Raw genomic sequence first — 12,133 nt, 5'->3', positions numbered from 1 at the left:
AACCCAAGTCATAGAGTAAGAAACTATATAGAGGTTTCATTTGCTCTGCCCGGGCCTCTGCCAAAGCTCTGCTGAGAGCCATGTTCGAAGCTAACTTCTTCAAACTTCGGTTTCTCACCACTTCTAACATGTGCGAAGCACAAGCAATAGTATGGGGAATTCTCGCACCTATCCTTAGGAATAAGAGCGACCAGTGCAGCAATAAGAATTCACCATGGGCATGGATTCAGGCTCGATTCGAACATTTGCAAAACTCTCTTTTTTTCCGTTTTTCCCCTACGTGGCATCACTGGCAAAGTCACTCGAGAGCGCGGGCAGAGCAAATGACGGCTCTATACATTATTACTCTATGGTTTCTTACTCTATGCTATGGTGACGACTGATGCAGTAGTGTGCAACGTATGCAGTCTTCCTGTCGTAGATGTACCCTCAGAAAACAAAGAAAAGTGCACCAATCTGGCAACGGAGTGAACAATAAAGAGTGGTAGACCGTTAAATCTAATTGCGGACACTGGCTTAAAAAACTTAGAACAGTTTTTTATTTTTGTTGGTGCGAAACTGGGGGAAAACGTCAATATTGACTCTGTACTGCCGCAACCAACAACTACATGCATATATCGCGAAACATCGGTGCGCTCTATGATATTCACTTCAATGAAGTAAGAATCGAAATTAAAGAGAAAAACCAATATGGATATAGCATAACTTCAGATTCTCTGACTATGCATTACGTCAAAGAAGGCATACTTAAAAACCGCCTCCTAGCAGTGAAATCAATGGGTGGAGTCTCCTGTACCGGTAAGAAGTATAAAATTTTATTGGAATATATAATATTTAATGAGAATATCAAAATTTCCTAGGTAATCAAATAAAAAACAAAATAGTGCGAATTTTAGGTGACTTTGGATGTGATTTACTGATGGACGATCAAATAATTGTTACCGACCGAGGAGCTAATATGAAAGCAGCAAAGGACTGAGCGCAATACACTGTGCAAATCACTTGATCCACAAAGTGATTGGCAAAGTTGTGAAAGAAGTACCAGAATTGCTGGATCTGGTTAATCGCTGCAGCAAGCTTGTTAAGTATTTTAAAAAATCTGGACAAAACTGGAACTTTACAAGCACCCTTAAAAGCTACTGTCCAACTCGTTGGAATACTATATTTAACCTCTTGAAGTCGGTTGAGTTAAATTGGATGGAAATTTCGCAGATTTTGGTGGAAAAAAAATGAAATTTCAAGAATTTTGGATATAAATTTAATTAATATTAGCGGAATGGTGAACCTTCTTGCTCCTTTTGAAAGTTGCTCCAAAAAGCTGGAGGGTAGCACTTATCCAACATTGCACTTGACTGTTCCACATATTAATAGCTTAAAAAAAATATCCTCACCAAATGACAATGATATAAAAATAGTTGAATAATGCTAACTTTCGCTTTTAGAGTACTTAGATTCAATAGTTATAGAAAATGTAAAAGAATATCACAACATTGCACTATTTTTGTTTCCATCCACTAATAAATTAACTAAATTCACAGAAATAGAAAAGAAACAAACTTTTAATTCAGGATGAATATATATATATAATATATACTGAAGATTTTTATGTTCTGCAGTGGTGGTCAATTAATAAAGACCGTTTTCCTCTGCTTTATAAAATTAGCTGCAAGATACTAGCAGCTCCCGCGAGCAGTGCAGCATCTGAAATTTAATAAGCGAAAAACGGTCAAAAATTCCCACCGCATAAGACATGGTTAATAAAATAATGTTCCTTCATTCAAATATTAATAACTTAAATATAGATTCATTAATAACATAAAATAATTAGTATAATTAGTTTTAATTATTTCTTTATTTTATTTCTTTATTTTATAATAAATACATTTAAAACAAAAATACAAATCAATTTTTTAATCGTATTTTTTCTTTGACATACATACACACGAGAACTATATATGTGTGTATGTACCAGTCATGAAATTTCACTCACTAAAGTATGTCAACTGTACACCAAAACACTGTACAGTGCGTTGACTACTGCACACCAATTTTACTGTACTCATCAACAGCTGTAAACTATAGAATGAGTGAGAGCACTGTCAAGCAAAACTGACACTACTACCATACTCACTCACACCCAAATATACTGTGCAGAAAAAAAAGTGTGCCCACTTCTAGACTAAATGATTCATTTGTCGTTTTGGATGCATTCATGCAGAAGTCTAGTATGCACCGACGTCTACTAGCGGTTATTGCTGCAAAAGGAGGTCTTCACAGAGCTTTCGCCACACTTTTCCTTCTCCATCTGATCCGAATATATTAAATTTGCTTTCATCACTAAATATTACTTGTTCCCAGTACTCAAAATTCCGGTCTAAATACGTTTGAGCAAAACAAAGCCGCTTTGATATATTTATGGCTGGGAGCAAGGGTTTCTTTCTAGGGCATCTCCCATGCAGATCTTGGCTCCTGAGCACTCTTCGGACGGTTTGAGTGGATACGTTTGTTCCCAGGGATGTGGATATGACAGTATTAATATTCGGAGCCGAAAGGTGCGGATTTTTTTTCCACCAAAAGTTTGTGTTTTTCCCCGTTAACCCTCTTTGCCACGAATACTTTTGTGACTTACAGTATCTACGACTGCGCAAATTACTTGTAAGCACCACTATTTGCTTCCGATTTTTGCACAGTTCAATTATAACGGTAATGTACTTACGGTTATTTATGTTCAATTTACCAATTAAGACCAAATGTTATGGTCCTTATTATTAAAACAATTTTAATTTACTTGGATGTGTACGTACATACGTCTTCAACCTCCACGAATTTCACCAGAATGCAGGAACCCTATGACGGCAATAAGTCACTAACGCGACGAAAACCAATAAAATATGGTAACGCGTTTTAAGTTTGAACAGATTCATTTGTCACACCAGAGACAAGAATCAAAACTTCGGTTTAAATTTTAAACTACAGAGTATGGGCCTTATAATATTATTTAGTAGTAAATTAATACTGATTTCCTGTGTACTGCCTGTAGTTTTTTCTTGAAGCCAGGAGTATTAATTTTAAATTGAAAACTTATTTGTATGTGGTATAAAAATTACACCACATATTCGCGTTGTAGACTTTTCGATATAGAAGTGACACTAAAAAGTATCGGCATTATATTCTTAGGTATTGAATTAATACGTATACTTTAATACTGTCGATAGTTTCTTTTTAATACACGTTTATTAAAATAATACTTTCGGTTTTTTTAGGTTTTGGTGTATGTTAGATGTTACTTTAAATATATTAGTAGTTTTGGCTGAAACTTGAATTAACCCTCATTTCCACACCACCCGGAGGTAGAGGATACGGCGCGTTTTTATACCCGTTACTCGTAGAGTTAAAGGGTATATTGTATTCGTGCAAAAGTATGTAACAGGTAGAAGGAAGCGTTTCCGACCCTATAAGGTATATATATTCTTGTTCAGGATCACTAGCCGAGTCGATCTAGCCATGTCCGTCTGTCCGTATGAACGCTGAGATCTCGGAAACTATAAAAGCTAGAAGATTGGCATTTTGCATGTAGATTTTAGGAGTTCCTACGCAGCGCAAGTTTGTTTCAAAATGGTGCCACGCCCCCACAAGACACAAGCTGTAGCCACAGTTTTGATGCTATTATGAAAATTTTTAATTGATATTTTTAATTTGATATTTTAATTGATATGTATTTGTTTCGTCAATACCTATCGATTGGCCTAATAAAAGTTTGCCACGCCCACTCTAACGCCCAAAAACCCATTAAACGCTTAAGCCTGGCTAGCGCCTACATTTCCGCCTTTCAATAGCGCCATCTAACGGATGACTTTGGAACAGCTGGCCAAGGTGCTAATTCGAGCGGCGAAAAACATACAAGAAGACGTATTTATATTAAGTTGTTTAGCTGAGTAACGGGTATCTAATAGTCGAGGCACTCGACTATAGCGTTCTCTCTTGTTTTTAATGTGGTTTCCCCCAAATAGGCCTAGTCCACAATATAAGTTCAAATATTTTTAAAAGTTATTTCAAAACCTCTCTGTAAACAACATTTTTTGTTTGGCCATCAGGAGATAGGATGATTAAGCTCTTTACTGAGCTAACTCTTGAACAGGCCACATAAAATTGTCCATGGGAAAAACAATCGTCCCTAAGATCTAATCCAGCTACTTTCAAAGTCTGGCCTTGTAACTTATTTATTGTAATGGCAAAACAGACATTTACAGGAAACTGTAGACGTTTAAACTCAATAGAAAGTTGGATGACGTTAAGGGAATTCTTGATATGAAAACTGTCTCTCCGTTGGCACAGCCGGTAAAAATAACGGCTTCAATAGCAAATGTGTGAAGAGCTTTCACTTGCAATCTCGTTCCATTGTATAACTTTGGGAGACTTAAGTTTCTTACCAACATTATTGGTGTACCAATTTTAAGCGTAAGAACGTGCAAAGGCAATCCTGCTTGATTCTGCATGTTAAGAAATTCAGTAGGATAATGTTAAACATTTATTATGCTTTTAACTATTTTTTAGCGAAAACACGGTATCGATTGGTTAAATGTTTAGCGTACAGGATTTCATTTTCTAATTGAAAGAGTTTGGGCACTTTAATGGGGGGTGGGTCACCAATAACTATAAACTAAAGTCTACAGAAATTAAAACCGTATTAAAGCTCATTTTATAATTTTAAGGAAGCGCAGGGAAATGCAAGGCAGTGGTAGAGGGAGGGAGACGGAATCATTTGTTGACAATTTGTATGAAAATGCAGAGAGACATAGCAATATGTCGGCAGAAAACGTATGATGCTTATGGAGACACTTAAATTCGATAATAGATCGACTTTTTGCTTAGTTTCTTTGTTTAGAAGATAGCAAGAGCTTTGGTGAAACCATCAAATGAATCGTTAAAGCTTAAGAAGCTTTACCGAAGGAATTTTCGATACTCAGTTTAGAAGTGCCATTTTTCGACGTTTGAAGATATTTTTGGCTAAATTGTAATTTTAGAACGGGTGTTAAAAACAGTAAAAAGCGTTTAATCTAAGCGGTCAAATTTTTTAAATATTTATAATGTCTTAAACTATTTTTTTTGGCGAAAACACGGATTCGATTAGTTAAACGGTTAAGCGTCCAGAATTTTTGAAAAAAAAATTTACCTTTTTTCCAATTGGAAGCGATTGGGGCCACTTGGGGAGCCCCAATAAATCTTAGCAAATCAGTTTAAAGTTATTAGAATGTAATAAAAATGCGTATTAATATTGTTAACCAGTGGTTTTGGCTGTGCGTTGATTCCTAGTTTTCTTAGTGATAGATTTATAGATAGAGATATTAAATATTATTTTCCATTTTGAATCTGTCGTCGATTTATTTTTATACCCTTGCAGAGAGTATTATAATTTCAGTCAAAAGTTTGCAACGCAGCGAAGCAGACATTTCCGACCATATAAGTACAGCTGTGTTCACCGAAATAGCAGTGCTTACGACCTGCACGCTTAAGATTCAAAAATACTATTACAAACACTACTTTGTCAACAAGTTTTTCCATAAAGGCTTAGTGTATTTAATTATAAATAATATAACAATCATTTCATTTGGGTAACTTAAACATTTTAGAAGATATAGCTAATAACAACAAAAAAGTATATATTATGCTGTTCATTGAAATAGTAGTCAAAGTAAACAATTAACAAAAAATGTAATAAATTTCAAAATATCTTATAAATAATCTAATCCACCTAAAATACAATTCGTCTATAATCTAATATTTTGTTGTATAGCCTTTATTAGCTATCACAGCCTCACACCTACGTGGCATGGAGTCCACCAAATCTTTGCAACGCTTGAGGGGAATCTGGGCCCATGCCTCCTGCACAAATTGCCAAAGCTGCGGCTTAGAAGTCGGGGACTTCTTTGAAACGTAGCGCTTGATGTCTCCTCACAAGTTTTCAATGGGATTTAAGTCCGAGGACTGTGCTGGCCACGGCATTACATCAACCTTCTCTTTAGTAAACCACTCCTTGGCCACCTTGCTGGTATGTTTAGGATCATTGTCCTGCTGAAATGTCCAAATTAATGGCATCTCTTCCTCAGCATATGGCTGCATGACAGTTTTTAGTATCTGTACATAGGCAAGTTGGTCCATGATCCCATCGATCATGTGTATGGGACCTACACCGTTGTAAGAAAAGCATGCCCATACCATGATTTTCAGACCACCGTGCTTTACTGTCTTCAGCGTATGATTTGGGTGATATTCTGTATTTGGAGGTCGGCGGACATATTGTCTTGATCCTTTTCCACGAAATAACACTAGCTTGGACTCATCTGTCCAAAGGATATTACGCCATTTGGATAGTGGCCAGTTCAAGTGCCTTTTGGCGAACTCCAACCTGGCTTGTATATGCCTTTTAGCAAGTAATGAAACCTTCCGTGGACTTCGCGCTTTCAAATTTTTTTCAAGAAGTCGGCAAACCGAAGTTTATATACCCTTGCAGTTATTACAAAACGACTACGGACGGTCGGGCAGACGGACATGGCTAGATCGACTCTCATGGTGATGCTGATCAAGAATATATATACTTTATTGGGTCGGAAATGTCCCCTTCACTGCGTTGCAAACTTTTGACTGAAATTATAATACCCTCTGCAAGGGTATAAAAAGAGAATGCACTTGCTTGTGTAAGTAAACTTAACGAATAGGCAAGTGCGTATGTGTGCGTACTTGTTTGAGAAGACGATTTTCGGCCATAAATCATTTCTGGGCTAAAGCCCAGTACTCAGATCGACCAAGGAGTACGCTAGGGTAAAAACTTTAATCTTTCCAGTACGATCAAACTGTACTACGGTCTTATTGTCAATCAGCTGGGTTTGTTGACAAGCTGTTAAAATTCAAATATCGTATTTGCGGGAAAGAGCCTTTAAAAGATATTATCAACTAAAAAACAATACAATTTAAATTTAACAGTTGTTTTTTTTAATTTACTGATAATTATTTGCTAATTTAAAGTTCATAGCTGCACTTGTATTGTATTTTTTCGTATATTTTTTAACTTAGAAACACTTTGGTCTGACAAGAGGGACCCCAGATAGTACTAAAGTTATTTTGTCCTCACATGTAAACTCCTGAAATCGACTTTTGCGGGTTTTTTGATTTTTTCCTCCATTTTTTAAAATGTTCAGTGAGAAGCGCATGCCAAAAGAATAAATTTTTTAATCTTTGCGCTGGGGTTCACCAAAAGTTCATTTCAGGTGGTTGGCAACGCGAAGTAATTTTCTGGTATCTGAGTACGGAGGTGAAAATAAAGAAAGAAAAATGAACCCCAGCTGTTTGTCTCTCGCGCTCTCTCATGACTGGCGTACAGTCTTCGTCGATCTGAGCAGTACTCAGTGATTACTAGGCTTTAGAAACTAATTGTGTGTCAAAAGAATTTCTATGATTGAACAGTATGTTTATTTAAATAGCATTTATGTATATGTGGCAATGAAGCTTGATGTAAAACTTTTTTATACACCTTAAAAACGAATATCTGCATATTTAATTCACAGTTTCGTTTTACATATTTTATTTTTTATCCATGGCTGTTTTTATTAACTTTAAAATGGAAATATTAAATTTAAATTTTATTCAAATATATTAATCTTTGATTTAATGATTTAGGAAATATTAAATTTAATTTTTATTTAAATAAATTGTAGGTGCAACAAAACACGTCTTGTTGATTCAGTGGTGAGTTTATTCGTTTCCAAATTATGCGTGCTTAGCCTATTTCACAAGAGTGGAACTTAAACTGATCGTACGTGCGAGACCGAGATAGACATAGTGTTCGGTTGACAATAGGTTTCGCACAAGATAAAAAAATACATATATAGGATATAATAATTGTGGAACTTATCTTAGAGTATGTATTTACAATAAGATCCTTAGTACTTAAGTGTAGGTGTATATGAACATGTGTGTATGACTGATTGCTACAATTCGGCCATCCTGACCAGAGAGCTCCTGATCTCTTAACTATTAACATTATTGATCCATGGCCGTATATTCGATATTGCCCAAACTCCCTTGTAAGGAAGTCTTGACTGTTGAAAACCTTCAACATCCTCCAAGACATATCTATCATTACGCAGTACATTAGTCACTCTATAAGGACCTTTAAACTTTGGTATTAGTTTTTTCGACGCTCCTATATGAGAGTCGAAATTTTTAATCATTACTAAATCCTCTTGCTCATACCTGTGAGGCTGTTTTCTATTAGAGTCTGTTCGCAACTTATTGTACTCTTGTAACTTTTCAATGCTCTTACTGGATTTTTGTCTAATTTTCTCCAAGTTTCTAATTTCACTATCCTTATTTAATTCTTCAAAACTTTCCTTTAAGCTATCTATGACTTTGCCCTTTTGAGACACTCCGAACAAAACATGACTTGGATGTTGATTTATCGATCTTTGAATTGTATTATTAAGAGCATATTCAACCGTTCCTAAAACTGTATCCCAGTAACATCATTTCCCTGGTTCGGTCAATTTAGCAATCATGGGGCCAATGCTTCTATTTACTCTTTCGACTTGACCATTTGCCTGCGGAGATCCAGTAGCTATTTTAACGTGCTTAACGTTGTTTTCCTCTAAATCCTCAAAATTCCTCCTGAAATTCTTTGGATGTAAAACATGTTCCCCGGTCTGAAATCACACATTTTGGCCTACTAAAGCCTTACAAATTTCGTAAACGCATCTATAATTACTAATACGTGCTTGTTAGATCTACTTTTATCTAAAGGACCATAATGATCAATGTGTATTACGTCAAAGGGAGTAGTTTCTTTGGGGATGTTGTGAAGAAAACCCTCCTTTTTCCAGACTTTTCTGAATAGGCAATACATTTCAGGCAATAATTAATGTGTAGCTTGCATTTTTCTCTAACTTTTAGGAAATCACTTCTACCATTTTATCTATACCAACGTGTCCTAACTGATCATGATAACAAAACAAAACATGTCTTTCCATTTCGCTTGGTACATAAAATAAAAGAGCTTCCTTATCCTTTTTATTGTAAACTATTCCATTACGCATTTCATAATCTTTGAGTTTTTCTCTTTGCAACTTTTCAACAATGCTTTTTATTTTCTTATCTCTACTCTGACAAATAATTAAGTTTTCTTCAAAGGAGTTAGAATCTATCGTGAGTATGTGTGTGTTTCTACTCAGTGCATCCATAGCTTTCCTTTCTTGTTTTTAATTTTTTTGTTGTTCTTTGGGATTTTGTAATATTTAATTATTATGGAATTACGGATTTAATTAAATTAAAAACGGAGATAGCTGCCATAGAAACGATGGCAAAATGCAGCGCAAAATTGTTTTTAGTAATACATATAGGCATAAAAATCGAAATGTAGTCGATTTGCAATAATTGCAAGGGTATATAGTACCCGCGCAACCTTGTTAACTCTTTTCAATGCAAGAAATTTGATGTGTTAACCCCTAAGTAATTTGATGTGTGTTTGTTTTCTTTTAGTGCCCATTTTATTAAATTAGTTTAGTTTCTCCATGTTAACATTAAAATACAAATCTTGGTCATAATGGCAATATATATGTATATAAATATAATTAGTTAGTTATTAAAAAAACTTCATTTTCTTTTTAGAGAAGTATATATAGTATATATAGTATATACGGTGTTCAAAAGAATTTTCAAATTTCGCTTAGCATATTGTCGATTGTTTTGTTTTGTTATATGGTACACTGTTCCCTAAATAATTAATTTGATTATATAATTTTATATTGTACAAGACGATAAAACTGTGAATTTTTAGTTGATCAAAGTTAAAACTTTGTAAAAAAAAATTAAGTCTGAAACAAAAGCTTAGCAAGCTAAATTATTTTTGTACAAGGGACAAATCTCCGTGCCGGGAAGACAAACTGACAGCTTAAAAACTTAAAATGATGGAAATTTTTGGAAAATCGTCAACCACTATCAGAGAAGTTCTGAAAATGTCGGTATATCGCGTGGTCATGCCAGAATTTTTCAAACTTGTCTTAAAATTTTTGTGACAGCAAGTTTGTTCCGAAATTGCTGAATTTGACAGGTCATGTTTCTGCCAAGTTGGAAGAATCTGTACCCTTGTACATTTTTTTACCAGATCGGTGTTTTCCTATGGTGCACTTAGTTATTTTTTGTAAAGCACTTTGAATAAGATTGCCTTTGATCCATATTTATTTGGCAAAAAAAAATACCAATGTAACAAAACAAAAAATATAATCGAAAATAGTTGCCAAATTTGAAAAGTCACCTTACTTTTGAACCCCGTATATTGCATATTGGACGGTTAAGTAACGTAAATAATTGATTTAATTGATATACTTTTATATTGTACCAGACGATAAAACTAATTTTATTGATCAGTTAAAACGTTTGTCCAGCTTAACTAAATTATTTTTTAAGGGGCTTCGGAAACTGCAGCGTAATTAAATGATTTGTAAATGAACTATAAACCTGAAACTATATACTTACTATCAACTTGTCTTAAAAATTTTGTGACAAATTACCAGCACAGATGCCAAGTTAGATTCTTCCTACTATTACGGTTTTTCTATGGTGCACTTAGTATTTTTGTAAAGCACTTTGAATAAGATTGCCTTTTTTTTTTTTTTGTATTTTTAAATTTTTCACGTGTTGAAAAATCCCACATTTGATTGACCGTTGAACGATTTGATTTACTTGAGAGACTTTGACCAACTAAATACACATGGGAAAAGCTGTCCATAAACTTTGTTATGTACAATACAAATGAATATACTATAAAAAAACTTTGACTTACCACGCAAAAAAAAAAAAAAATTTTAAAAATTGTATGGGCTCTAAAGAGCCTTAGAAACTACGGCGTCTCATATCGCAATCCAAATCATAACGGCTATAGCCTTACTATCCTCAAAGTCTCCTGTTCTGAGCAATTAAGGCAGTTTTCTGCAGTTCGACAAAATGAAAAATATTGATGCCGGAATGCGAAGTAAACTGGTAATTTGCTTACATATTATTTTTAGAAGCCAAACACTAAAAGTTGTTGCTGAAAACGATGTCCAACCCTTTACAAGACCATCTATTAAAGTTGTCTTATTCCACTACCTAGTCAGACTAAAAATCAAACTTGCTCAAAATATTCCATTCCAATAAGAAGAATATTTGATAAGACGGTGGAGGTAGAGGTTAATAACGTGTATTACATTTGCATAACATTACATTTGAACCAAAAATCATCTGGTTTTTTTGTTATTGTTCGGACTTTGGTGCGCTATGATCGGCACAAACAAGTGATCCTTACGAGACCAAGCAGTGCTTGTTAAGCAAGGTTACCTATTCCTAATGGGACGTAAAAACGAGATCGCGAGAGGTTAAAAAAGAACAATATAATCCGGGCCAAACTAGACTAAAGTACATCCGAAAAAAATACTTATACATATTACTTAATAGATAAAATATTGGCAATTAGATTAAGATTGGCAAAGTGTCTGTAACATAAATAATATGATATAGTTTGTTTTAGTCGTTACACAGTAATCTAAAAGGTTCATTAATACTCATGAACCTAGTTAGATATACAATGACTTAAAGTAAGAGGTATACATAGTTCCTGGTAGTTCTATTAGGCACAAAGAAGCCAAGGCAACCAAGCAACTTGGGTCTCTCCAGTTCATTAGTATTGAGGGTGATTTGGTCGTACTGTCAATCAGCTGGGTTTGTTAACAAGCAGTTCAGAACAGATTTCGTCGATCTGAGTACTAGGCTTTAAGTAAAAATGTTTTCGGAAAAACATTCTAGCGGTGTTACCGTGTAAATATAACAACACGATCTTGATTGTTGTACTGCAGATTTATAAACAACACCTCTTTAAAGCCCGCTGCACAAGAACCACGCAGAACAGTGACTGCCTCTACGGCCAGCACCCAAGCATCTCCTCCTAATTTCCCTAAAATCTCATATAGTTTTCATGTTCATCCGCTTACAAATGACGCAACGCGGCATTTGCTCCCATCCATCCCATTCGGCAATCCCTCAAGGGCTTGCAGTGGCATCCTGGTTGTCCAAATCTGGGCTCGTGAATGGGCTGGAATTGGGGTTCGGG

The 12,133-nt window shown here is 35.0% G+C and overlaps 1 protein-coding gene across 1 annotated transcript; it reads left to right on the top strand.

The window, feature by feature from the left end:
• Positions 1 to 398: 398 nt before the first annotated feature.
• LOC123037472 lies at positions 399 to 1,295 on the top strand. The gene is made up of 2 exons (XM_044458363.1): positions 399 to 798; positions 861 to 1,295. The coding sequence occupies exons 1-2, from the start codon at positions 609 to 611 to the stop codon at positions 977 to 979; spliced, it is 309 nt and encodes a 102-aa protein (XP_044314298.1). The 5' UTR covers positions 399 to 608; the 3' UTR covers positions 980 to 1,295.
• The last annotated feature ends 10,838 nt before the right edge of the window (positions 1,296 to 12,133 follow it).

Source organism: Drosophila rhopaloa, unplaced genomic scaffold (genome assembly GCF_018152115.1).
Source record: "Drosophila rhopaloa isolate 14029-0021.01 unplaced genomic scaffold, ASM1815211v1 contig_164, whole genome shotgun sequence".
NCBI lineage: Eukaryota > Metazoa > Arthropoda > Insecta > Diptera > Drosophilidae > Drosophila > Drosophila rhopaloa.
This window is presented reverse-complemented; position numbering and strand designations above follow the sequence as displayed.

Excerpts from the sequence above, each read along its gene's own strand:
- LOC123037472 (XM_044458363.1), top strand. The coding sequence starts at position 609 with ATGCATATATCGCGAAACATCGGTGCGCTCTATGATATTCACTTCAAT. Across the intron at positions 799-860 it reads GGGTGGAGTCTCCTGTACCG|GTAATCAAATAAAAAACAAA; the intron begins GTAAGAAGTATA and ends AAAATTTCCTAG.